The sequence below is a fragment of the Bicyclus anynana genome, chromosome 6 (genome assembly GCF_947172395.1).
Source record: "Bicyclus anynana chromosome 6, ilBicAnyn1.1, whole genome shotgun sequence".
In the NCBI taxonomy this organism is placed as follows: Eukaryota; Metazoa; Arthropoda; class Insecta; order Lepidoptera; family Nymphalidae; genus Bicyclus; species Bicyclus anynana.
Genome location: NC_069088.1, coordinates 6,206,137 through 6,231,239, shown reverse-complemented (window position 1 = coordinate 6,231,239; position 25,103 = coordinate 6,206,137). Strand labels below are relative to the sequence as shown.

Sequence of the window (25,103 nt, the reverse complement as noted above, 5' to 3'; positions counted from 1 at the left end):
GACTGTCAATTTTCCGTCAATCGTCAGCGGTCAGCACGTCAACGTCAATCTGTCGATTTGAATTTCATTATTTTCATTTCCATTGGATTTCTTGAATTCTTGGGTTTTATTTGTAAAACATTGAATTGATCTATAAAAAATAGTAAATTATAAATACATACATTTTAGTGAATCGTTTTTGTGTAATATTGTTTGAATAGTTAAATAACAAAAATGAAGTAATTTGTTACTAATGTTAACGTGCTAAGTAAATATTGTGTTTTGTGTGTGTACAAATAGTCACTATGTATAACAAATTATTTATTAATATTATTATAATTTTAACTCTTAAGTGTAGCATATGCTTATCAATAAGAGAATATACTAAAGATGATATTTTAAAACTAAGGTAAGCCATACATACTCCTATGTACATTTCAGTGGATTTATTCTTTACATTATCTCATAGCCACTAATACCATTATCATTATATACTATAATTTAAAATGACGAATTATTAAATATTTGCTGCTTATCACTCAATTGGTATTCGATAGTCAGTAATAACAAATAACACATCAATAAATTTCGACAGCTAATGTAATGGCTTATTGAGTAGTCCTTCTGCCTGTAAAGGACAGTGAGTTCAATTCCTGCTACTGGATTTACAATACTACACACTAGTGAAGTGAAGAAGTGAGCTACACTAATGAATCAGACTGTCAGTTCTCCGAGATAAACAGTGCTCCCCACTGTAGGCTTACAATTTTTACTAAGAATTTCATAAAATTGAAATCCATTATAGACCAACTTGAATGCAGAACTTTGTGGTCCAAAGCCACATAGGCTTACCACTAAACCAAACAGCCTATTACCAATTGATTAATTTATTTATTTCAGAGAAGAAGTAAGAGAAATGTTTCAACATGCATATGACAGCTATTTAAAGTATGCCTACCCTTATGATGAATTGCGTCCGCTTAGCTGCGATGGAATGGACACATGGGGAAGTTATTCCCTAACCCTAATTGATACATTAGACATGCTAGTGATCATGGGAAACTATACAGAATTCAATAGAGTGGTTGATATAGTACTGGAGAAACAGAACTTTGACACAGACATCAATGTATCAGTATTTGAAACAAATATTAGGATTATTGGTGGATTGCTCAGTGCCCATCTTTTGTCGTACAAGTGAGTATAATATTTTTACACACATAATTTTTGTCATTTTAAAATGTATATTAGTATAGCTGACGCAGCGCGGTTTTACCCGCGTGGTTCTCGTTCCCGTAGGAATACGGGGATAATATATAGCCTATAGCCTTCCTTGATAAATGGGCTATCTAACACTGAAAGAATTTTTCAAATCGGACTAGTAGTTCCTGAGATTAGCGCGTTCAATCAAACAAACAAACTCTTCAGCTTTATAATATTAGTATAGATTGTAATAAATATTTTAATATTCTTCATAGCATAGCATTTTAGCCTTCTAAAAACAAAGTGCTAAACATAGTAAGTAATTTTAACTGACTGTTTTAGTTTGTAAATAGACTTTCTTTTAAAATAAAACTTAAACAAAATAATTGTGTATTTGAATGCTTTTTATAATTGATTTTACTTGTATTGTATAGATACATAAGTCAAAACAGGTATGCTGTATAAGCATATGTAAAGTGAGTATATGATATAAATACTACACAGTGAAATGAAATCTAAACATGCATACATGTTTGTTGTATATTTGTTAGTTTTTTTCACAAATGTGTATGTTTGTTCCTCCTTTGCGAAGCGATTTGACTGAAATTTAGAATAGAAATAGATTTTACTGCAAAAATGTTGCTGTTGTTTTGAATTAGATTAGATTAGATTGTTCTAATGGTCTCCGCTAAATCATGGTTCCTGTGGGATTTGTGAAAAACTGTGATATCCAAGTGGATGCACTTGTGAGCGTCTGCTAGTATGGCAATGAATGCCATCAGCCTGTTTTGTATAGTTTTCTTCAGGACCAGACTTCTTTACGAAAATATGATCCTATTCTGATATTGTATTGTGAAATGAGTTTCTCTCAAAAGGTTGCTAATTTTTTCAGATCAGGAATGAAGCTAGAACCTGGCTGGCCCTGCAACGGGCCCCTCTTACGGCTTGCTGAGGATGTAGCTCAGAGGCTCATCGCAGCTTTTGACACAACAACCGGCATGCCATACGGGACTATTAACTTGAGGTCTGGAGTTCCACCAGGCGAGACCACTATAACATGCACAGCTGGTGTTGGCACATACATCATTGAGTTTGGTACTTTGAGTAGGCTTACTGGAGATCCTTTGTATGAAGAGGTAAGGCAGTTATGCTTTTTAATATTGTTGTAGTATATCCTGCCAGGTATGTTAAAGATAAAGTTAATGTTTGACTATTAAATAAAATAATATACAATCACAAAATACAATTATTCATGAAAAAAAAATAATACATGTCTGCTATTCTAGTCTATACTAAAGCCTTACTCGAGGAGTACTATTTACTAACAAACTAATTAGTACCCATAACACAAGCTAATCTGTATGCTTACTTTGGGGCTTAGATAGCAATGTGTATTGTTTAAGTATATTTATTTATTTAATTAGAAATGAGGGTAGAAAACGGATGTCATTTCATAACATTTTCATTTAAAATTATGTATTGTTTTTTTATAAAACATTATACAAAATATATTAACTATATCTATTTGTTTTAAGCTTATTAATCAAATTGATTTTCATCAATTTAAGAACAAGTTAATTATAATTATTATTAGGTGTGAAATGACTAGCGATATATACCCTCATTTTTAATTTGTTTGTTGGTAAACAGTATTCCTCGAGAATGGCTTTAGTATAGTATTAGTACTAAACTCCTTGGACTAATTTCTTCAGTTGAATGCTCCTACTGATCTATAGTAAGAGATGTATTATAGAATACAAATCAGGTGTATGTATTTTTGAATACTATTAACAAAAATTGAATTTGGGCCTTTAAAGAAGAGTAGCATAACACAAAAACAAACATTTTTAAACTTTATCCATTTGCTTGCTCTCTTTAATATAGACAGAATTTCTAAATTATACTTATAAGCATTATTTCACCTGATCTATTGTAAACAAAAATAGTATTCAAAGAAACAGCTATGTTCATGCAGCAAAATTATATTTATGTACTAAATAATTTATTTTTAGGTAGCATACAATGCACTGAAAGCTCTGTACCACCACAAATCACCAATAGGTCTAGTTGGTAATCATATAGACGTGATGACTGGTCGGTGGACAGCACAGGATGCTGGCATAGGAGGCGGAGTCGACTCATACTTCGAATATTTAGTTAAAGGTATATTTAGTTAAAGGTATAAGTTAAAGGTATTCTATACAGACAGGGTCAGTGAAGGTATGGTAGATCAAAGGTCTGAGCCCCAGTAACACTGCTGAGGTCCCAGAAGCTTACGGCAATTACACAATCGGAAAAAAAGGCCAAAAGCAACATCCATTGATGCAGAGATTCAATTCAATTCAATTCTTCTTTATAAATGTGAGAATTCTTCCAAGTATATGAGTTATATTTTGTTAAGAATTGAGTTATATTGTGTATAGAATTCCGATTTTTGTAAGAGTTATAAAAAATGTTAAAAATTTTGATGATTCATATATTTGTTTTCATAGGTGCAATACTGCTAGAGCGGCCAGAACTGATGTCAATGTTCAACGAAGCTCGCCAAGTCATAGACAAGTATTTGAAGAAGGACGATTGGTATGTCTGGGCCACCATGCTGAAAGGCCACGTCACTTTGCCGGTGTTCCAATCGCTAGAGTCTTACTGGCCTGGTGTGCTGAGCTTGATAGGTGAATGACAAAAACATATGCCTTAAATCTGCCTAAAAATAGTTTTACCAAATAAAAGCCTATACCTACACATATTTTCTTGTAGGCGAAAGTGCCACAGCAATGCGTATAATACACAACTACCACAGTGTATGGAAGCAGTATGGTTTCACACCAGAGGTGTATAACCTTGGCACCGGAGAAGCATCGCCCTCGAGGGAAAGTTACCCGCTGAGGCCGGAGCTTATAGAGTCAATCATGTACTTGTACCGGGACACTCGAGACCCCATACTGTTGCAAATGGGTGAGGACATATTGAGGAGCATACAGCACAGCGCTAGGACGCCTTGTGGATTTGCCACGGTATTGTTCATTTTTTTATACTAATACTGCAGAGAGAAAAGTTTTGATTGTGTGAACTCGTATGTTTGCTTATTAGGAATAGCTTCCGAAACTACAGGATCGATTTTTCAAATTATCTTACAGATGGAAAGCGCTACATTATCAGAGAGTACTTAATATTCTTCTATTTACATCTACTCATCCAAACACTAGTCAGAACAAGTAAGGCTAAAGTCAAAGGATTCACAACTAGTCAGGCGTACTCTGACTTTCTATTTCAATACTATGATACATTCACAATAGTTTAAATTCGACATAACTTAACGTCGCAAAACTGAAGTGGCATAGAGCAGGGCACACAGTTCGAAAAACAGATGAAATTTGGGTCCCAAATGCTGGAATATCACCTGGAATCGCAGTATTAGATGATAATGAATTCCAAAGACTGTGATATGTAGGCGGATCTAACGTTAGAAAGTCCTTAAAAAGGCCTATGTCCTTCAGTCGACGTACATTCGGCAAATAATGAAATGGATTTGTAAAAAATGATGCGTTATTTCAGATAAAAGATGTCCGCGATCATCGCAAAGAAGACAGAATGGAGTCCTTCTTTTTGGCCGAAACTACTAAATACCTCTATCTTTTGTTCGATCCCGACAACTTCATCCACAACCCGGGAGTGCACGGCACGGTGATTAACACTCCCAACGGGGAATGTATCGTGGATATGGGCGGGTACATGTTCAACACAGAGGCGCATCCTATAGACCCCACGATGCTGTATTGCTGCCACGAATCCAGACAAGGGTAAGCATGATATGCCATTTTCGCCTATAATTAGTTTTTTAATCGACTAGCTACTTTCTGTTTAGCCAAAGATTAGACAAAGCCTTTTGTTTTTCCAAAGAATGCTTAACACATCTATGGGAACAGCATGACATTTCGTTCAGTTCTTATTGACAAATTACAGAAAGAACTATTAAATAAACAAAAATAAGAAATTTTTTATATTAGACGTTTTGCGATTGATATTGAATACTGCTCTTAATTTTTGAATTATTTCCATTTAGCAAAACAAAAACTTTAGTCAATAGAATTTTTAGAAGAAACAATTAGAAAAAAATAGTGTCTGCCTTTAAGTATTTTGTAACTCGACAATCATATTTCCCAAGGTTATTTTACTATATTAAATTACAGCATAAACGTTAGCGAGGTGCATAGAATATACAAAATATTAGATGACGAAGACAACATCCACTTTATGAGCCTCATAGATGCCATAGAACCAGAGCAAAACACTACCAGTTATTACAAAGACTCAGTTTATTATGACGATCCTATGAATTCCGCTAAAATTATGGACTTAAGTCAATTTGACCACAGCAACGCACAGGTGGTTAACGACATTAAAACAGAATCGACGACCGGTTATGTCAATATAGATGGCAGTGAGAGAGAAAAACCGGAAAACGAAAGTTTGGGTGACAAATTAAAAGAAAGTATAACCAATTATTACAACAATACAAATGTGAACGAAAGTGACAAAGAAACTGTCCCGGAAGTCTCTGAAATAGTTAATGAAAAAGTCGAAGTCGATGACATAATTGTACCGCAGAAGGTTGAAACTGAGAAATTACAACCGCCGAGTAGCACTAAAACGAAGGCAGCGGTGAAAATGTTGCCACAGGTTATACAAGACTTCTTGAACAGCGACTGGAAGTCGAAACCGAAATGTGAGCCTCAACATATGATTGAAAGAATTCGCAAAGAGAAGAGGTACCCGAAACACCCCGACACTCGCAAATACAATTTCTTGCTGACCCCGGCGCCAACGTTCATGCAAAGATTAGCGATCGCCGGGGAGATCCTAAATAAGAAACAGTTGGATTTATGATCTTTAATTCTCTATGTTGTTTTCGTGTTTGAAAATCTTAGGTTGATCATGAACTTTTTTCTGTTGCTTCAATTTGTAATTTATTTTTCAATCGTTTGTTGAACTTTGAAATAAATCTATTTTTATTTTGTTTTCAAAAAAAAACATTTTTTTATTTTGGTAAATCCTGACTTAAAAAATGTGTAAGATTAATGAAATTATTTAGCGAAATCGTAATGAATAAAAATTATTAATAATTTATAGGTATTTTCTTCATCAAGTATTGTATATGAGCCTTAGATACGATATGAGCGTATAGTGCCCACTAGATGGCATACCTATTAGCATTGACGTAGTTTCTATACTTCCAGAAGTATATCATAGAGCAAACCACAGCAAAGTTTTTACGTAATTTCACTAAATCAAAGAAAAATCTGCAAGTGTCACGTCGCTGTAACAGTGAGTGTCATTTGGACGATATGACAATTTATCAGGCAAAATTTCAAAAGATGTAAATTAAAAATAGCAAAAATAAAAATGCCCTCAACTCGTCGCGCGTACCCACTCGCCGACCGAGGAATATTTTCGGAATGTGGGGTTTGTTTGGGTGACGCAGGAGGATGTTTCATGTCTCACTTTGATATAGTCTATCATGACCGAGCTGAAAACTACTGTATCAGAAGAAAATACGTTATCTGTTAAAGGATATAGATTAACTAAATTCGTCGGCGAAGGAGCTTACGCTAAGGTAAATTCCTTGAGGCACTAACGATAACATTTCGATTTACCCAATTCAAGATATTTAACATGCGTTTACATTTGCAGGTATATCTTTCTGAATTTACAGGCAAAGACGACAGTAAAGTAACACTGGCCTGCAAAATCATCGAGACCTCGAAAGCCCCGAAAGATTTTGTGATAAAATTCTTACCGCGCGAAATAGAAGTTTTGATTAGACTCAATCATCCTCACTTGATCCACGTGCATAGCATATTTCAGAGAAAAACCAAGTATTACATCTTCATGCGGTACGGCGAAAATGGCGACCTTTTGGGATACATTCTAAAGAACGGATGCGTTTCAGAAAACCAATCCAGAGTATGGTTGCGACAATTGGCACTAGGTTTGCAGTATCTCCACGAGCTGGAAATTGTGCATCGGGACATTAAATGCGAGAACATTTTGTTGACCGCAAATTTTAACGTGAAACTGTCCGATTTTGGTTTCTCTAGATTTTGTGTGAATGAAGAAGACGAGCCGATTTTGAGCGAAACCTATTGTGGGTCTATGTCTTACGCCGCACCAGAGATACTTCGCGGCAAACCGTATCATCCCAAGCCTACGGATCTCTGGTCTATCGGTATCGTGTTGTTTGTGATGTTGAACAAATCTATGCCGTTTGATGACACCCGAATGAAAAAGCTGTATGACCAGCAAATGGGAAAGAAATACAGATTCAGATCGAAAGTAGCGAGTGTTATATCTTTGGAGTGTAAATTTGTTGTTAAACATTTACTGGAGCCCGATCCAGGTTTGAGACACACCGCCACACAAGTTCTTGGCTCTGATTGGGTTGCTATGGACAGTCGACTCACAAGTAAGTTAACTGAACTATTTATCGCCACGCTTCTACGCATTTCATAGGTAACTACGGTAATAAGTAGCAACTTAATTTTGTACTTACTACTCTTAAGCGGTATCTCCATAAATTAGAGAACTGTGGCATCTCATCTGAAGTATAGCCATGAATGAAAAACCCTCGACTCATGCACCTCACTTTCCCGCACGCACAATTTAACACCCTCGCAATCCTTCCCCCCGTCGTTCGCATATCATGGGAGTGTCATCAACGAACTTGCCAGACTATAGCGCCTTATTCGCAGGACTCTTACGGAGCCCGTCCGGGGAAGCACTACTGCCGTAGTATTACTTCCAAGCATTGTTCTGTTCTGATCTGAAAGCTGTGATTGCCGGTGATTACCGGCACATGACTTTGACTATGGTTATTGCCTCAGGTTAACGCTAACACACAGTAGGACGTTGCTTATGAGCTAAGCTTTACAAGCGATGGTTTACCACTTTATAAGGTGGACAATCTGCTAGATCTGCTACTACGAAAGCGTGCCGACTTTTTGACGTAGTGGGATGGATTCGTTGCAATTCTCTCGCTTGTAAAAGCAAAAGACGTACCTCCAAACGATTTAGTGTTCCGGTAGATTTCCTGTAGAAACCGAAAAGCCCGATTCCATCTTAGACCATTGTGGTCAAGGGCTAACTTGTAAAAAAAAAAACGAGGCTGCAGAGTTGTGGCCCATATTGACATTGTTGATCCTCTGTTATAGCCAAAGACCTTATATTTATAACAAGACTGTGCACCTAAAATTTTTGCAAAGCTAAAATGAGATCTAGTGTTATTGACTTAAGGTAACTATTTCTTTAAAGGTGATAGCTAGCAAAAAACGGTCCTGGCGAGACGGCTCCCAATGGTTGTGTGTCCTTGTCTGACGTCTTGCCAGCTAAACTAATTATTGGGCTTGGTAGAAATGGTAGAAAATTTTATATTTTCCATCTTTATGATTTACCAAAACAAACAATCCATAATCTTTGAAACTTATTTTAATATTTATACGGTTTATATAAATAATAATTATTTCGTTGTATTTAAATCATAATCTATTAAAACTGAGTAAAAGTAATACTTAAAAGTTTTAGACTGTAATATTAAATGCAAGATGGTGGTTTGTTTTTGTTTACTTGTTTGGTTAATTTTCGTGCTTTGATTTGCGATTTCATAAATTTTCTTATTTAACCTGTATGTTTTTCATGAAATGGTAAAATTCATATTGTGACCGGGTGCACAAAAGAGTCTTATCCTATTATATATTCCACGGGAAAGTGAAAACAACAATAATATTCTTTAGGGTCACCATGAAATAAGTAGATCAAAGATTTTTCAAGTTTCGTACTGTGGTCTCGTAGTAATAGTTAGGTAGATACTAGATAAGCACCGACTTACTTTAAATTACCTTGAAGATTTAAATCTTGCAACGCCTTTTTCACATAATTTTAATAATAATTTTTACTCGAAAATTAATACGTTTTGTGTTTGTACAAATATAACTTTAGACAAAATTCAATTTAGATTTTTTTTTAATATTAAATTACGATCTTTCCCTGTCCTTTTTTTTTAATTTTTCCCCAACTAAATAGTTGGGGAAAAATTAAAAAAAAAATATTTAACTCTTCACAGCTGATGACAGCAGTTCTAATTTTAAAGTTCATTCCGGCCCTTAATTGCCTTAATTCCGATGGGAAGTAATTTGTACGAGTTGTTCCCTCCCTATGGTGGGAAGCAGCATTTTCCACCCGATACTCAGATCAAAACAACACTACTTTCCGAGTATGAGAAATAAAAAAAAAATTCCAATTTAAGTCTTTCTTTTAATCCAAGTGTAAGTGAGCACATTCTAAAATAATATATTTTTACTCACAATAAATTAGGTAGATTTAGGTAGCATAGTTATGTAGCATCAATATTTATTAGTATACTTATACAATCGTTTTTACAAGCAATTTGTACTGTGTCCTGTTTTATCATGGTCACCTAATTAGAAAAGGACACACAACCATGGAGAGCCCTCTCGCTCGGACCGTTTTCTTCGCCATAGTGCACAGTCTAGTTAGTAAGTATAAGGTATTTGGTTATAGCTGTCTCAATTATTTTTCTAGCGTTAAATGCAGTAGAAGCCGCAGCCCTGCAAAAAGCAAAAGAAGAACGAAAAAAGTTGTCCGATAGTCATAGAGTTCCTCCTAAACGGCAGGGTGACATTTTAGAGCGAGACCACAAGGAAACTAATAGGGTATACTTAATTACATTTTATTTCAACTTTTCCGGGGTTTTGAGAGTTCACATATTATAAACTTGTTCATGCAATACGTTGCCGAATCCATACATAGGGGTTTAAAATTAGTTGATTAAGAAAACTTAACTTGGAGTGGTTTTACTTTTTTTTCCACATTTAAATTCATTCAAATGTTAATGAAAATTATAAATAATCAATTTATTTATATTATGCAGGTTAGTGAAATGATAAAGTCTTTGGCTAATTTAACAGCAAAGCAAAATACAAGAACAGATTAAATGGAGGGAAAAATAAAGGTAGATATGTATCTGTAACTATAGGCAAATCATATCTGAATCAGTATTTGGTTTGTCTTTATATCATGTGTCGATAATAGCATTCAAATAACTGGAAATATTCAATACAGCTCAGCATTGAGAATGACTTGAAGTTAACTGGGTCGGAACAGTTAACACTCGCTACTCGAGGATATAAAATGATAAAGAAAGTGAATGAAGGGTCGTATGCCAAGGTAAGTTAGCAATTTTATTTATTAAATAGTAGGTATAAATGGCGTGTTGCCTAAACGGAACAAAAAAAATGTTTTTTAGTTCCGTGACACAGGGATATATAGACACGTACAAATATTGTTTGTTATTTGTACAGGAGGCTAATGAAGTACCGTCTACGTGGTTTTTTTTTTTTTTTTTAAATCCAAGGGAGACTTTAAACTGGAATATAAAGTGTCCTATTCGTAGCGATTAAGATTTAAGTTTTATAATTTAGCAGACACCGGCGTAGAATTCTGCTTTCTTTATATTCTCAAAAATCCTTCAATAGTCCTAACCTATGTTGCAGACAAACAAATAAGTATATCTAAAATTTTTATGGCCTAATGGTCAATCAGTCAGTCAAGTTGCCTATTATTTATTATGTGGCAAAGAGCTTGAAATGTATCAAAACGACTTTTCCCCACAGGTATATCTCGCAGAGTACAGAAATCCAAACAAGAATGACAAACTGTCGTTATTGGCCTGCAAGGTCATAGATACGAACACGGCACCAAAAGATTTCGTGAAGAAATTTCTACCGCGCGAGATAGACATGTTAATAAAGTTGAACCACCCGCATTTGGTACACACGCACAGCATATTCCAGAGGAGATACAAATACTTCATATTCATGAGGTACATGGAGCACGGTGATCTGTTGGAGCACATATTGCAGAAAGGGGCTGTGCAAGAGGACCAAGCGAGGATATGGACGCGGCAACTCGCGCTCGCCGTACAGTACATGCACGAACTGGACATCGCGCATAGAGACATCAAATGCGAAAACGTACTTCTGACTGCGAACCAAAATGCCAAACTCTCGGACTTTGGTTTCGCTCGCATGTGCGTAGATAAAAAAATGAAGGACATACCGAGCGAAACCTTCTGTGGATCCCTCTCCTATACGGCGCCGGAGATTCTTCAAGGCTCTCCATATTACCCGAAGCCGACTGATATTTGGTCTCTCGGTATCGTTGTCTACGTTATGTTGAACAGAGCCATGCCGTTTGAGGATAAACACATAAAGCAGTTGTACCACGCGCAAATGAATAAAAACTGGAGGTTCCGGACGCGATACCTCGACGCTTTGTCCACGAACTGCAAATGGCTGGTCACGCATATGCTGGAGCCGAACTGTCAGCGCAGGTTGAAGATTGATAGCATAATTAACAGTGAGTGGATCGCTATGGATTCTAGGCTACTAGGTTAGTTATAATCCAAAACGTCAACGTGACAAAGTTAAAATTCCATTTCAAACTACAAAACAATTGAGAGTGGGTCACGCTTACAACTTTAGTTTTAGTTTTCAGGATTATTGCTTTTATTTTCTATCAGACATTGCATGCCATCATTTTGCCAAATTTTACGATTGCTGTTTAAGGGGAAGGGCCCTGTAAATTTTCATTTAGAATTCATTTTATTTTGATATGTCCACGCATTCTTGAGAAAAAGATCATGACAGACAGACAACAAATTTATCGTATAAGAGATCTGTTTTTTTTTCTTTTGAGGTTAGGAGATACTAAAAATGAGGTAATTGAATTTTGTCTGCATTAGGACTATATTGTTTCGTAATTTGTTAAATAAAATGAAATCCGCAATTGATTCCAATATTCCAGAATGGACGCCTCAAGAAACCACTGCGTACAATAAGGCTCGGGAGGAGAAGACACATCTGCGAAATAAATTGGAAGTATCAGAACTTGTGCAAAACTCTTGTCTACCTGACCAACCCACGGTAAATACCTCGTGTGGTTTTGCTGGATCCTCGTCGTCTTGGTAAGTAGATTCCATCTACTATAGACATATAACCTTTTTGGATTCCATATTTATTTTTTGTATACCTAGCACGTTGACAAAATGTCAAACGATCAATCATTCTCAACTGTGTCAAATTGTTGCAAATGTAAATCTTTCAAAAACAAAAATGTAAATTAATTTTTAGATGATGAAAAATCGGAATTAATGCCGTCTCCGTACCAATCGTATCAGCCACCATGTTACCGACGAAAGTGAAAATTAAATAAACTATGCATTCGCACCGCTGGTCCCTATGGCCGAGAAACTAGAACTGAGCACCACACATTCTGATATCGCGGTTTTGGAGGAGAAAGGATTTATATTGGATAAAATCATTGGAGAAGGTTCTTATGCAAAGGTAAATTAATGGAAACGACTCTTATGTAAAATATCTAATAGAGGTCTATTTTACGAACAAGGGATAGCTTGTAGAGAATGAATAAAAATGAAATGACATGCGTTTTATACATTCATTTCTAATTTATTGATAAACAATGCACATCGAATAGTTACGGCTTTAGGATAAATGTATTGTTCAATATTATCAATGTCACTTTAATTACTACAGGGTCAGGTTTCCTTTAGACTCACCACGACTACGGTACTCCAATAGGGGTGGTCAGGTTGAGACTTAATGTTAAATTCATTAACTCAGTATCTCATAACCCAGAGTAGAACCCAAGACCAGGTAACTAACTAACTAACGAGTGGACGAACGATGCAGTTAATTAATCAAATTGTTATCAGGTATTTAAAGCGACGCACATGGTCGACGAAACTCGTCACACGGTAATGGCGTGCAAAGTGATAGACACGTCACAAGCGCCGCGCGACTACCTCAGCAAGTTCCTACCGCGCGAACTGGACATACTGATCCGCGTCAACCATCCCCACATTGTCCACGTGTCCAGTATATTCCAACGTCGCGCCAAATACTTCATCTTCCTCCGTTTCGCTGAATACGGCGATCTTTTGGACTTTTTGTCGCAAAACGGCGCGGTCCCGGAGAATCAAAGCCGACTCTGGATGCGGCAGATTATCTCTGGCATCCATTACATACACACCATGAACATAGCGCACAGGGATTTGAAATGCGAGAACATATTGATCACCGCCAACTATAACGTGAAGATAACAGACTTTGGTTTCGCGCGGAACGTTCGTCAGAGAGACCGCGACGTGTTGAGCGAGACCTACTGCGGCTCGCTGTCGTACGCCGCCCCTGAAGTGTTGAAGGGCGTGCCGTATTTGCCCAAGATGGCGGACATGTGGTCTATTGGCATCATCCTGTACACAATGCTCAACAAGGCGTTGCCTTTCAATGAGACGTCTGTGAAGAAATTGTACGAGAAGCAGGTGAGTTTTGTCAGAAATACAGAATAGCTAGCCTAATTTACTTTTGAAACAGAGTTTTTAATTTTGTTGAATACATTTTATTATATTTTTTAATTCAAATCAAATTCGAGTCCTACGGCCCTAACATGCGTGAGAGATAATGGGATGCTTTGAACTACTTGAAAGTTAAAGAACGAAATTCAATTTATTGTCAAAATTATCTCTATCTCTTGACGCGCATAACAGAGTCGTAGCTACCGCCGTATTAGCCGTATCAATTATACGGGGCCTCCAGACTACAGGGGCCCTAAAGTATGAAAGCAAAAATTAGTAAGATGTACTACACAATCTCACTTAATCTGCTGCATCTCGGAAAAAAATTGCAGAGAGAGAGAAAAATTTGTCATTCCGAAATGACAAAAGTAAAAAAAAACAGTTTTCTTCCCCGGTTGTTTCACAAACAGTTTGGGCTTACGCTTAAAGCCCAAAGGTTAAACATTCTACATAGTAGATTAAGTCACTTTCATATTTATATTAAGCGATCAATTTTGTTTCTTTTGTGAGAAATCTTAACATAATTTAAATTAATTAAAATTAATAAAAATATAAAAAATACGATTGTTATTCATTTGATGTCAATTATATTAGGTTACTAATAGACCAAAGTTAGTGAAAAGGCCAGCTAGTCTGGTAGGTCGGTGTAATAAGACAACTGATAGATGATGATGATGATGATGATGATGATGATGATGATGATGATGGCACATTGCGCGTGCAGGTGATGCGCAAATGGCGCTTCCGCACCAACGTGGTGAGCGTGCTGTCGACGGAGTGCAAGCACCAGGTGACGCAGCTCATGGAGCCCGAGGCGAAGGCGCGGCCCTCCGCCGGGGGCGTCTACAACGGGCCCTGGATAGGCATGGACCCCCGGCTCACCAGTGAGTTGCATTTCATAACAAGAGGTCCAATTAAATTTCTTTGATAGATTTCAAAACCGTGATAGCCCAGTGGATATGACCTCTGCCTCCGATTCTAGAGAGTGTGGGTCACTCCAACTTTTCAGTTGTGTACATTTTAAGTAATTAAATATCACGTGTTTCAAACGGTGAAGGAAAACATCGTGAGGAAACCTGTATACCAGAGAATTTTCTGCGTGTGTGAAGTCTGCCAATCCGCATTGGGCCAGTGTGGTGGATTATTTGCCTAACCCCTCTCATTCTGAGAGGAGACTCGAGCTCAGCAGTGAGCCGAATATGGGTTGATGATGATGATAATGATAGATTTCTGATAAACAAATCAAGCAGGTGGCCTACCTAATAGAAGGTACCCATCACCTATAAACTGAGCATCACTTTGCAGGTAGTGCACAAGCTTTTTGGTTAGGGTAGGCATTATACGTACGAACGAAACTTCAGGCTGTGCATTTTGCATCTATTAAGTGTACGCCACTGTTTGCAGGCCATCCAACACGTCACTTGCCTTGTCTTTCTTGTCTTGCCCTTTGTCTGTCTACCTGAGGCGCAGCTCTTCAGCCTCCGGCGGTATAGCTTGGCAAATTCGCGCGTCACTTCCCCGCGCGCACGATTTCACACCCGCGGAGTTTTCCTCCCCGTCGCCCGCATATCATGGGAGTGTCATCAAGGAACTTGCCACGCTATAGTACCAATGTCAACGGACGAGCTCTGTAATCCCTCTATTACTTTATTATATGAGCGCCACTTCGTGTCTTATATACGAACTTAAACGACTTTTATTAAATTTAAAAAAAAACTAGAATAATGTAAAACGTTCTAGTTTTCGAAACGTTAGCGATCGTAGAAAGAAAATCGACGTGCCACGTGCCACTTGGGCGGCTGTTGGGATTTTAGAGTTTGGTTTAGGTATATCACGTTGCAGAAACAAGCTGCTTACTCTAAGCAACTACTTTGTTGTTTGACATTAAGTAGGCATCCATTGAAATAATTGCTAAATGTCCGACAGAGCTAACGTTCCTGGAGGAGTCGTTGTTAAAGCAAGCTCAGGACGACGCACTACGGAAGGAAAGGGAACACATCGAGGAAGAAACTGAAGTCGAGAGACTCGCGGAGCTGCGGCGGAAGGGAAGAGGGAAAGGTTCGTTTATAGGAAATTTGATTTAGGATCTCCCACACATTTCCTGATGGCCTATTCTCTATTTTGGTCTTTATTCATCATTATTAGCATCATTATAAGCTGATAGACGTCCACTGCTGAACATAGGCTTAGTCTATACATAGTCTTAGGCCCACCTAGTGGGGGGGTCGACCAACACTGCGCTTTCAGGTGCAGGGTCGCCATTTTAGTACAATGGGACCCCAACGTCCATCGGCTGTTCGAAATATGTGGCCTGCCCATTGCCACTTTAGCTTCGCGACTCACTGAGCTATGTCGGTGACTTTGGATCGTCTGCGGATCTCTTCATTTCTGGTTCTTTATTATCAACCTGTAAAACATCAAATCAATTGATAAAATGTCATTTACCTACTGTGTGATATCCAATAAGCACCGGATGACATTTTTACATAGAATCTCCATTTCGTATATGTCAACTGGCAAAACGTCAAGTGAATTAGCCTGCTGTGGCGTAACTATAGTGGTCTTCATCATCATTCACAATCTCTTAACAATCCATATTCGAATGTTATTTAAACGGGTACATACCACGATAAAACGACGAGATTTTTATTGTCGATATTTAAAAATCTCGTCGTTTTATCGTGGTATGTACCCGTTTAAATAACATTCATAATGAACAACCACGAAATAAGTTTAAAATCATTAATCCATATTCGGCTCACTGTTGAGCACGAGTCTCCTCATATAATTTGAGGGTTGGCTAGCAGTCCACCACGCTGGCCTAATGCGGATTGCCAGACTTCACACTTGTAGAGAATGTAGAAAACTCTCAAATACGCAGGTTTTTGCAATTAAATTGATCACGATGTTTTAATCTTACAATTTGAGACACGTGATATTTAATTTCACATGAGTTTCAATACAAAAACTCGATCACCGACCCGAATGCGCGCACTTTAGCCCTCATTCGCACGAGAGTTTTTTAACGGACGTTAAAAAAAGCGTTCAAATATAGTATGAAGTTAAATGAAGGTCTGTTTCAAACGCCCAAAATTGATTTGCAGCACTGCTCAAAAAACGTCGTGTTCTAAAAACTCTGTCGTGCACACATACTTGGGAATGTATTTGTTGTATTTTGAATTTTTATTGTCAGTCACGGACGTTAAAAAAGCTCTCCTGCGAATGAGGGTTTACAAGAAACTTGTCTTGCGCCCGTGGTAAATTGTACCATTGGCAACTTTGTTCATAACATTCCCGATGGTTCGCGCGGGCCGGGGGCGTGTAACAATGAATGAAAAACCCACAACTGATGCATCTCACTTTCCCGCACGCACGATTTCACACCCGCGCAGTCTTTCCCTCCGTCGCCCGCATATCATGGAAGTGTCATCAGAGAACTTGCCAGACTATAGAGCTATTGTTTTGCTTCGATAATGTGGCAAGAGGTTATTGATTAATATAAACTAGATCTTCATTTACAACGTTCTTTATTAATAATAATAATCATCATCATCATATCAGCCGATGGACGTCCACTGCAGGACATAGGCCTTTTGTAGGGACTTCCAAACTTAATAATAATAAAATTAATAATAATAAATTCATTGAATTATTTTCAGAGGGACTCAAAATATTAAAGAACGCCGATTCAAATTTTTGTAAATCACAGCACCTGTTTGAAGAGAAGGAATAAAAAAAACACACATATCGATTCATTCATCCAGTGTTTAATAACTTTTACACTTCGTATTTATTTAAGTTATTGTAAAAATTATTTAATACAATATTGTATAAACGAGTTGTTGTTTTCTTTTTTATGATATTTGACGATGACAATACATCTGTCGGTTAATACTTGGTATTTATCTTAACATTACAAAGCTATGGAAGACAAGGGTCCATATAAGTCAAATTGTATTTTGAGCGTAATCAAAATGGAATCTCCGAGGTAATAGCACGAAACTCGTAGTTTCTATGTAATCTATATATTAACAAATATATACAGGGTGCTCGGGAGTATTTTCTATAACTCTGGGGTTATATTCTTTACCGAAAATTAATTAAAAATGGTCAAGGAACATGTGTTCTAATATTAATATTTTCGGGGTAAATTATCAATTTATTTTGTAAATAGATCATAAAATGTGTCGCCATAAACGCAACCTTATAATTATGACGTAGCCAAGTTTGACGTATTTAAAATGCAAGGATAGATAAAGGCGTGTGTAACATGGATAATTGGAATTATTTGTATTACTTTGTATGAAAACATAAATAGTTTAATTTTTTAGTTAAAAAAATATAAATTATGCAGTTCGACTTTTTTAAGTGGACTCGTCAACACCTTGAAGTTATGGAAAATACTCCCGAGCACCCTGTATATTTCGGAGATTCGATGTTAACATAGCTCAAATACCTACTTTTCAACCGTAAAGGTACAGTACAACATTCATATAAGATTTGGCACAGTTCGGTAGGAACAGGATCGTGGAAACTTTATTTTTTCAAAAGTAAATTCAATCCAAATGTTTACAGTAAAACAAGTATTTTGTTACCAACCTTATAGAAATAAAACGTTCTTAATAAAAAGTAAAAAAAAACACCTGTTTAAGTAACTTCGATACGTTCATTGTCCACCATTTTTTAGAACCCTCGAAAAAAATAAATGCTGTTTTTTACATTAAACATTGTGCGATGTTTGGGTAGATTTACAAATGTTCTGAATACTCCTCTATGTTAATAATATAATATATAATTTCAGGATAATATATTTCAAGTGATTTATTCATAAATACACTTTAAATACTAACAATAATGAAAACTCTTAGAAAACTCAACGCAATTAGTTTTTCCTACCTTATAAATGAGCTACGGTATCAAATCTTTATAATATAAGTATTTATTCAAACAGCAGCATATAGAAATGAGACCAGATTTATATTGTCACTTCTCAGTCGTTTACTAGATCACTAAGTAAGACTTTTAAACATAAAAATCTAAGTGTCCTAAGAAAAATATTAGCAATACTCATTGTTACATTTCAGAAACACATAAAATATCAAAAATTTTCGAAACTGACGAGAATGCCTCTTTGGTTTCGCTGCCAAAATGGCCTTCTAGTCCATAATCCAGAATGTCCATAGTCTGAAAATTCCGAAAACTTTTGATTCGTATTTCTAAAATTTAGAAATTATCCACCAGTCTCGGTTAACGAAATATAAACATTGCTATTTCATTGGTCGTGACTTTTTGATTAATTGGATAACATGGTTTTTAAAAAAATAAATATTTAAATCCATTGAGTTACTATGGATTACTAGAGAAGCTGCTCCAAATTTTTTTTGACTCCGGATTTTCATTCTTCTAAGAAGTAAGACCGCTTCCATCTTAGATTGCATCGTCACTTACCATCAGGTGGGATTGAAGTCAAACATGACGTATTTCGCCCAAGCTAGCAAGAAACTACAAAGTGCGGCGATATCGCCGCAGTTGAACGGAACTTAGATGTGATGAATGGTATCTTCTCTAGTATGTTGTACATAGTAACACGATGTTAAATCAAAGTGTTTATGTCATCGATCTCCAATTATGGATGCACAATCAGCGACCTAAAAACTCAATAAGTGCCAAACGCAACTTCTTGGCACTCAATTCAAGTAGTCGCATTTGAAATTACAACCTTAAACTCAATCGTTAAGGTTAAATTTGCTGTGAATTTGGGATTTTATTGAAAATTGGACTATAGTTAAGTATAATTTTCTTCACCAATAATTCTAAAACTGTCAAAGCAAAATTGGCCAGTTTTCAAGTGAGATTTTCTACATGATTGTGCGTCCTTTTACTATAAGAGGTCAATGGTTTAAGTATTTAGTATAGGCAATAAAGGTTTGCTGATAGCATGACATGCAAAATTCCTTATAATAATGATCACAGACGGATTTAAGTAATGTTCTGTTTTGCCGTACGATCGCATTTTGTCATAGAGTGTAACAATTAATTCCTATACGAGTAAGAACATTGGAATGTCTTATTCAAAAACTCTGAAATAATAACTATTGTTTGTGTAATACGTTGGAATTATCCTAAAATCATAAAAGTTCGTTTTCAATAAATTAGTTCATAATTTAAATAGTTTTAAAATACATTTCTTTCCTAACCTACTTATTCAAAGTTTACGACATGATTTTTGGCAATTGAGGTGCGAGCTCCTATTTTGCGGACAAGAACAGTTTGACCGCCATTTTGGTTCAACTCACTTGCCGGAGTCTATACCTTTAGTATTATTCACTCTAGTCCGCAAAATGACGTCTTTAAATATTCCCAGATCCTTGAATTTTAATAATGAAATGTTCTGAACATATTATGTACAAAATTTTGCTTGTTTTATGTTTATTAAAAATGTAGCACCACCATATTATATTCGCGTAAGTTCATAAATATAGAAACGTGATACGTATGTACGTGAATTGTGATTTTCGACATAAAAATATAATTAAACATAAATTATACAGTAATAATAATTAGCACATAAAACACGTTTAGTATGCGCCAAGAGACATGTCCCAATTTTGTACGAAGGCTCAGCCTTTATTCCGAGTGTCAATTAAGCAGAACAAATTATTTTTATCTTAAATGAACAAAATATAAGGCTTAAAACCCAAAATAAAAAAATTTTTGGAACCCGCATTCTATTTAAATTAATTAAATAAAACGTATTTTTTTCATTAGCTGACAGCATTAATTAAGAATTTTTATCATGGTAACTCACACCCTAACAGATTGTCAGTGATCTTTGCGTAGTAGCGTTCGTTTGAGGCGTTTTTAAGCAATTTAAGGAATCTTTTTGTTTATTGCTTCTCTGTCTACGATTTATTGTTTCTTTTTAACTTGTGTCATATTGACATTTGACAATATTACATGACATTGACAGCTTACACTGGATATGATTTCAATTCTAGGTGTTTTTATTGGCTGTTTTGTACACTTTTACTGTATAGTCTATGTTTAATTTGTAGACAAAGAGCGAAACGAAATAAAATTAATGCGGGTTCCAAAATTCTAAAAATTATTTTCTCAACAGCAATTTGTACCTTATATCCGTAAAAAATGCTATCGACCTGCTTATAAATTATAAATAATAAAGGCCCATTTTGGGACATGTCCTTTCTAGTACGCTCTAAAGTAGCAACATGTCGAACAACAGCGCAGGTATTCATAAAAACAATCTCTTTTTTTCCGAGTTAAGTCACTGTCATATTCATTTTAAGCATTTTTGTTTCTTTTGTAAGAAATTTACTCTTCATTTGGGCACGCTATGTTACTGGCGCTGGTATATGTTTGTTCGTGTTTAGACCGGACTTGAAGTATGGCGCATACTATACGAGATATTAGTACAAGGTTCATAGCTGCTCATTCTAAGCTTGAAATACCTACGACAGTTTTCTTATGGTCTTAGACCTGGCCACCTTTGACTTGACTTGACTTGACATTTGAATTACTTACAAGCGCGACAATTCAGTACGAGAAAGCATCGGCGGTTTTTGAGTACTATAACAATTTAATATCAATGCAAAGTGAATCTAAAATCCCTTATTTTAAAGCTCAAATTCCTCCAACACAGAGACATTTTACAGCATTACGGTAAATAAAACTTTAAAATAAGACACATAAGACTCATTTTACTGTGACGTTAGTTTGTTTAGATATTAAAAAAATTATTGATACAGCTCGTATTACAAAACCAGTTTGTAGACAGACGCGCTAGAACCCTAGCTGCTACTCTTACTGGGCTAGGCTAGACGCAGTGGCGTGCACTGTATGAACCAGGGTAAGCATTTTAGCACTTATGCAAAGCACAAAAGTAAGACATATATGAAATTTCGTGTGTTCCGTTTTAGTTAAATAAATGTTTATTCTTATGCTTTACATTATTAGTTCCTATAAAAGAATGAACACAGGGTATGCAGAACTTATTTGCCTCTATAAAATGCACGCCACTGGCTAGTCGGCTAGGCTAGGCTAGGCTATAGTTTGGCAACTTCGTTCGTAGCACACGTGATGGTGCGCGCGGGCCGGGGGGCGTGCTCACACACTTCCCTGCAAGCACTATTTCACACCCGCGCAGTCTTTCCCCCCGTCGCCCGCATATAATGGGAGTGTCATCAACGAATTTGCCAGACTATAGCCTAGGCTCACAGAGCTAGGTTAGGCTAGGCTAGGCTCACAGAGCTAGGCTAGGCTCACAGAGCTATGCTAGGCTATAGTTTGACAACTAGCTACGCTAGTCCATAGTTTGGCAACTTCGTTCGTAGCACACCTGATGGTCCGCGCGGGCCGGGGGACGTGCTCTCTCACTTCCCCGCAAGCACAATTTAACCCCGTCGCTCGCATATAATGGGAGTGTCATCAACGAATTTGCCAGACTATAGGCTAGGCTCACAGAGCTGGGCTAGCGATTTCACACCCGCGCAGTCTTTTCCCCCGTCGCCCGCATATAATAGGAGTGTCATCAACAAACTTGCCAGAGTATAGGCTAGGCTAGGCTATGCTAGGCTGAGCCCGCACTAGTGCGTGCGCGCGTCGTCACGCGGGGGAGAGACAGCCGACGCGACGCCCGCTGTTGCTGATTTTACTTTCATCATCTGTTGACACCCAAAACAAATATATTATCTATGTACAATATACATATAAAATCAATTGCTGTATGTTTATATGTAGATGATAGCGGATCACTGATATAAGTTTGTATCTGAACGAAAATAAGTTGTGGGTTTGACATTTCTCGCTTGCACCTGCTGTAAAAATATATAAGTTGTAAATCTGTATATATAAGTTGTAGATCTGTAGGTATATTTGTATATACATATATACAAATATACCTACATTTGTATATACATATATATTTGTATATACAGATTTATAACTTATTGAAAAGTTGTTGTAGGTACATAATATATATTTACAAAGCACATGCTACCACTTTTCTGCTGTGGGCAAATATATTTATTTTTGTAGAAAATATTATCTCAATGTGTCTGTTCGTATTTGACTGGACTGGTAAAAAAGTCGCAGTAGGTATTTACTTACGAGTAAATACAAGCAGAACCTCGCGTTTTCACCCACATAATTACCATTCTCGTGGGAATCATCATCATCATATCAGCCGATGGACGACTACTGCAGGACATAGGCCTTTTGTAGGGACTTCCAAACATCACGATACTGAGCCACCTGCATACAGCTAATATCTGCGACTCGCTATATGTCATCAGTCCACCTGATTGGGGGTCATGAGAATACGGGGATAAAATATAGCCTATGTTAATCCCTATTAATGTACCTTTTTATTTGTGAATTTTTTTTCAAATCGTTCCAGTAGTTTTAGAGTTTATTCCTTACATACAAAAATACAAATCGTTCCTCGTTATAATATTAAAGTGTTTTCAGATAGCATGAATACGGTGTTGCCTTATGACGTACATAATACGTACTATCGTGACTAGCGGCAAACTTTCAAGAGTGAAATGAACTGTCACTGTACCATATCTGAAAAACACTATAGTATAAATATATATTGCCATATTTGTTTTTAAATACTGTATGGTGTGAGATAATCTCGATAAATATTGTCTGTACAGTGGCATTTTATCGAACCACTATTAAATACAATTACTTGGTGAGCAAGGTATACAAAATAGACCTTATCGTTCTATATAGAGCAAGACAACTTTAGGATGCCCATGTGATTTATAAAAGTGGTAACAAATGCTATTTAAATGGAAAACACCATTCACCAGAAAGTATTGCATTAAATAAGATCCACACCATTCCCCAGTTAACTTTGTTAAGGTTTAAAACTTTAGAATTTTAGTGTGCAAAAGCGTCTACATTAAAATTTCATTAAAAATTTAATACAATTTATAATAAATTATTTTAAAATCATCACTAGAAATAGAAATAGTTTCAGAGATAGATAATATTTTGAATTTTATGAAAATTATATTTATTTTTTTAAAATAAAGATAAATAACACTGCTGACATTATACACAATATTTTCTATATATTAGCATGGTTTCATATTGATTAAAATTATTTCTATTTCAAGTTTTTTCTTTTAAAAGACTAAACCGTGCACGCACGACGAGTCAAGAAGAATGGGGATGATGACTAGGTTGGAATATATTGATTTTTATAATAATTTTGTTAAAATAAGGTCAATGTTAACTAATTTATACATAAAAAGCAAAGATTGACTGGATATTTGCAAAATAAATACGATAATAAAATTTCAAAATCTAATAAAAATGTTTTATCGTAATTAGATAAAAATTCATACAGTTTTAGCTTCCTTACATTAAATGTGACATTTTTTAATAAATTAACTATTAACATAAACGCACAAATAACAAAGATATTAGTAATTTTGTTTGAACGCCCATATAAATCTAACGATCAGCGAGCCAACGAGGTCACTAACACGTGCCATTTTGTATGGAGCGTTTTTCAGGGATCCGCGGCAGCGCCGCAAATCTGATCCTTTAAATCCCTGTAGCTTCCGAAAGTAATGATCGCAGATACCCTGTTACTTTGACAAAATTGCTTTACTATTAGCATACTCTTAATTTATATATAATTTAAAAAACTGTCATCATCCCTATTAGAATAAAAATACCGAAATTAATAGACAACTTCATGCTCTGTGCAGGGTCTAGTCACTAGTGTAACGTCTCTCCCAAACAGGTCACTTTTTGCAACATGTAATATAATAAAAAATAAAATATTCTTATTAAAATGTGGGTTCAAATCATTCTCTCTCCATATTTTGGGAAGTTAACACATTTAAAGCCATAGTGATTGTTCAATTTCACAACAAACATTCAATTTCAAGTTTGCGTGTGCGTGTATTTCGTTTAAAATTTGTTTCTTTATATATAAATTATGTGTTTGTTTAGTTTGTCCTCAATGTACTCCTTGACTTGACTTACCTAATTTTAATCAAATTTTCACACTGTGCAGTTTGATCCAACATAAAAGATGGGATAGCTTAGGAGTAGGGGTAGTATAGGGATAGGGCAGTGGTATGGAAGGGGTAGGGTAGGCTAGGGTTAGGAAAGAAGTAAGTGCATATAAGTCAAAGCGAAACTTAACCGGGTCAGCTAGTATGGTAGCAACATATAATTGAAAATTTTTGAAAACCCCGAAATGTCATGAAATTAATAAATTATTAATTACACTTTCGATCAAGTCATCAATATTTTCTTTCAGTGCACTTCCATTTGAGTGCCCACTCGAATATATTTGCCGACTATCGGTTATTCTTCCCCATTTTCACCCCCCACAATTTTTAAACGGCTCAACCGATTTTCATCAAACATGTCAAAGAACACTTGCACATAGCTAAATTGAAATCGCTTTATCCGTTCAAAGTCAAAG

The 25,103-nt window shown here is 36.2% G+C and overlaps 5 protein-coding genes across 11 annotated transcripts in view; 4 read left to right on the top strand and 1 right to left on the bottom strand.

The window, feature by feature from the left end:
- Positions 1 to 31: 31 nt before the first annotated feature.
- On the top strand, positions 32 to 6,307 carry LOC112045991 (ER degradation-enhancing alpha-mannosidase-like protein 2). The gene is made up of 8 exons (XM_024082425.2): positions 32 to 388; positions 880 to 1,176; positions 2,075 to 2,318; positions 3,195 to 3,345; positions 3,675 to 3,854; positions 3,940 to 4,196; positions 4,738 to 4,982; positions 5,373 to 6,307. The coding sequence occupies exons 1-8, from the start codon at positions 285 to 287 to the stop codon at positions 6,067 to 6,069; spliced, it is 2,175 nt and encodes a 724-aa protein (XP_023938193.2). The 5' UTR covers positions 32 to 284; the 3' UTR covers positions 6,070 to 6,307.
- A 155-nt stretch (positions 6,308 to 6,462) lies between these two features.
- On the top strand, positions 6,463 to 10,901 carry LOC112045993 (testis-specific serine/threonine-protein kinase 1). 2 transcript variants are annotated; one of them, XR_008250935.1, is made up of 6 exons: positions 6,463 to 6,796; positions 6,874 to 7,645; positions 9,778 to 9,908; positions 10,127 to 10,207; positions 10,318 to 10,422; positions 10,869 to 10,901. XR_008250935.1 is itself a non-coding variant. In XM_024082429.2 (4 exons), the coding sequence occupies exons 1-4, from the start codon at positions 6,701 to 6,703 to the stop codon at positions 10,187 to 10,189; spliced, it is 1,062 nt and encodes a 353-aa protein (XP_023938197.2). In that variant the 5' UTR covers positions 6,463 to 6,700; the 3' UTR covers positions 10,190 to 10,385. The 2 variants fall into 2 exon arrangements, 1 of the variants encoding a protein (XP_023938197.2); XM_024082429.2 differs by lacking the exon at positions 10,869 to 10,901 and having other exon boundaries at positions 10,127 to 10,385.
- LOC128198022 (testis-specific serine/threonine-protein kinase 1-like) lies at positions 10,387 to 12,224 on the top strand. Its single transcript, XM_052882176.1, has 3 exons — positions 10,387 to 10,422; positions 10,869 to 11,613; positions 12,061 to 12,224. The coding sequence occupies exons 1-3, from the start codon at positions 10,387 to 10,389 to the stop codon at positions 12,222 to 12,224; spliced, it is 945 nt and encodes a 314-aa protein (XP_052738136.1).
- On the top strand, positions 12,081 to 17,468 carry LOC112045992 (testis-specific serine/threonine-protein kinase 3). 3 transcript variants are annotated; one of them, XM_024082426.2, is made up of 6 exons: positions 12,081 to 12,220; positions 12,387 to 12,599; positions 12,989 to 13,597; positions 14,355 to 14,514; positions 15,557 to 15,688; positions 17,290 to 17,468. In XM_024082426.2, the coding sequence occupies exons 2-6, from the start codon at positions 12,495 to 12,497 to the stop codon at positions 17,361 to 17,363; spliced, it is 1,080 nt and encodes a 359-aa protein (XP_023938194.2). In that variant the 5' UTR covers positions 12,081 to 12,220; positions 12,387 to 12,494; the 3' UTR covers positions 17,364 to 17,468. The 3 variants fall into 3 exon arrangements, with proteins under 3 accessions (XP_023938194.2, XP_052738238.1, XP_052738237.1); XM_052882278.1 differs by lacking the exon at positions 15,557 to 15,688; XM_052882277.1 differs by lacking the exon at positions 12,387 to 12,599 and having other exon boundaries at positions 12,091 to 12,220.
- Positions 17,378 to 25,103, bottom strand: part of LOC112045990 (liprin-beta-1) — a 38,870-nt gene continuing 31,144 nt past the window's right edge. For all 4 annotated transcript variants that reach the window (XM_024082420.2, XM_024082421.2, XM_024082422.2 and 1 more), the window contains exon 13: positions 17,378 to 22,311. In XM_024082420.2, the coding sequence (XP_023938188.2) occupies positions 22,234 to 22,311 (78 nt within the window). In that variant the 3' untranslated portion in view covers positions 17,378 to 22,233. The remainder of the gene's footprint in view (positions 22,312 to 25,103) is intronic.

What these genes read in the sequence shown, in the direction of transcription:
- LOC112045992 (XM_024082426.2), top strand. Translation starts at nt 12,495, where the DNA reads ATGGCCGAGAAACTAGAACTGAGCACCACACATTCTGATATCGCGGTT. An exon ending in GAGAAGGTTCTTATGCAAAG is followed by an intron (nt 12,600 to 12,988) that starts GTAAATTAATGG and finishes AATTGTTATCAG; the next exon opens with GTATTTAAAGCGACGCACAT. An exon ending in GCGGAAGGGAAGAGGGAAAG is followed by an intron (nt 15,689 to 17,289) that starts GTTCGTTTATAG and finishes AATTATTTTCAG; the next exon opens with AGGGACTCAAAATATTAAAG.
- LOC112045991 (XM_024082425.2), top strand. Translation starts at nt 285, where the DNA reads ATGTATAACAAATTATTTATTAATATTATTATAATTTTAACTCTTAAG. An exon ending in GATGATATTTTAAAACTAAG is followed by an intron (nt 389 to 879) that starts GTAAGCCATACA and finishes TATTTATTTCAG; the next exon opens with AGAAGAAGTAAGAGAAATGT. An exon ending in CTTCGAATATTTAGTTAAAG is followed by an intron (nt 3,346 to 3,674) that starts GTATATTTAGTT and finishes TTGTTTTCATAG; the next exon opens with GTGCAATACTGCTAGAGCGG.
- LOC112045993 (XM_024082429.2), top strand. Translation starts at nt 6,701, where the DNA reads ATGACCGAGCTGAAAACTACTGTATCAGAAGAAAATACGTTATCTGTT. An exon ending in GCGAAGGAGCTTACGCTAAG is followed by an intron (nt 6,797 to 6,873) that starts GTAAATTCCTTG and finishes TTACATTTGCAG; the next exon opens with GTATATCTTTCTGAATTTAC. An exon ending in TATGGACAGTCGACTCACAA is followed by an intron (nt 7,646 to 9,777) that starts GTAAGTTAACTG and finishes TTATTTTTCTAG; the next exon opens with CGTTAAATGCAGTAGAAGCC.
- LOC128198022 (XM_052882176.1), top strand. Translation starts at nt 10,387, where the DNA reads ATGATAAAGAAAGTGAATGAAGGGTCGTATGCCAAG. An exon ending in ATGAAGGGTCGTATGCCAAG is followed by an intron (nt 10,423 to 10,868) that starts GTAAGTTAGCAA and finishes TTTTCCCCACAG; the next exon opens with GTATATCTCGCAGAGTACAG. An exon ending in GATTGATAGCATAATTAACA is followed by an intron (nt 11,614 to 12,060) that starts GTGAGTGGATCG and finishes CCAATATTCCAG; the next exon opens with AATGGACGCCTCAAGAAACC.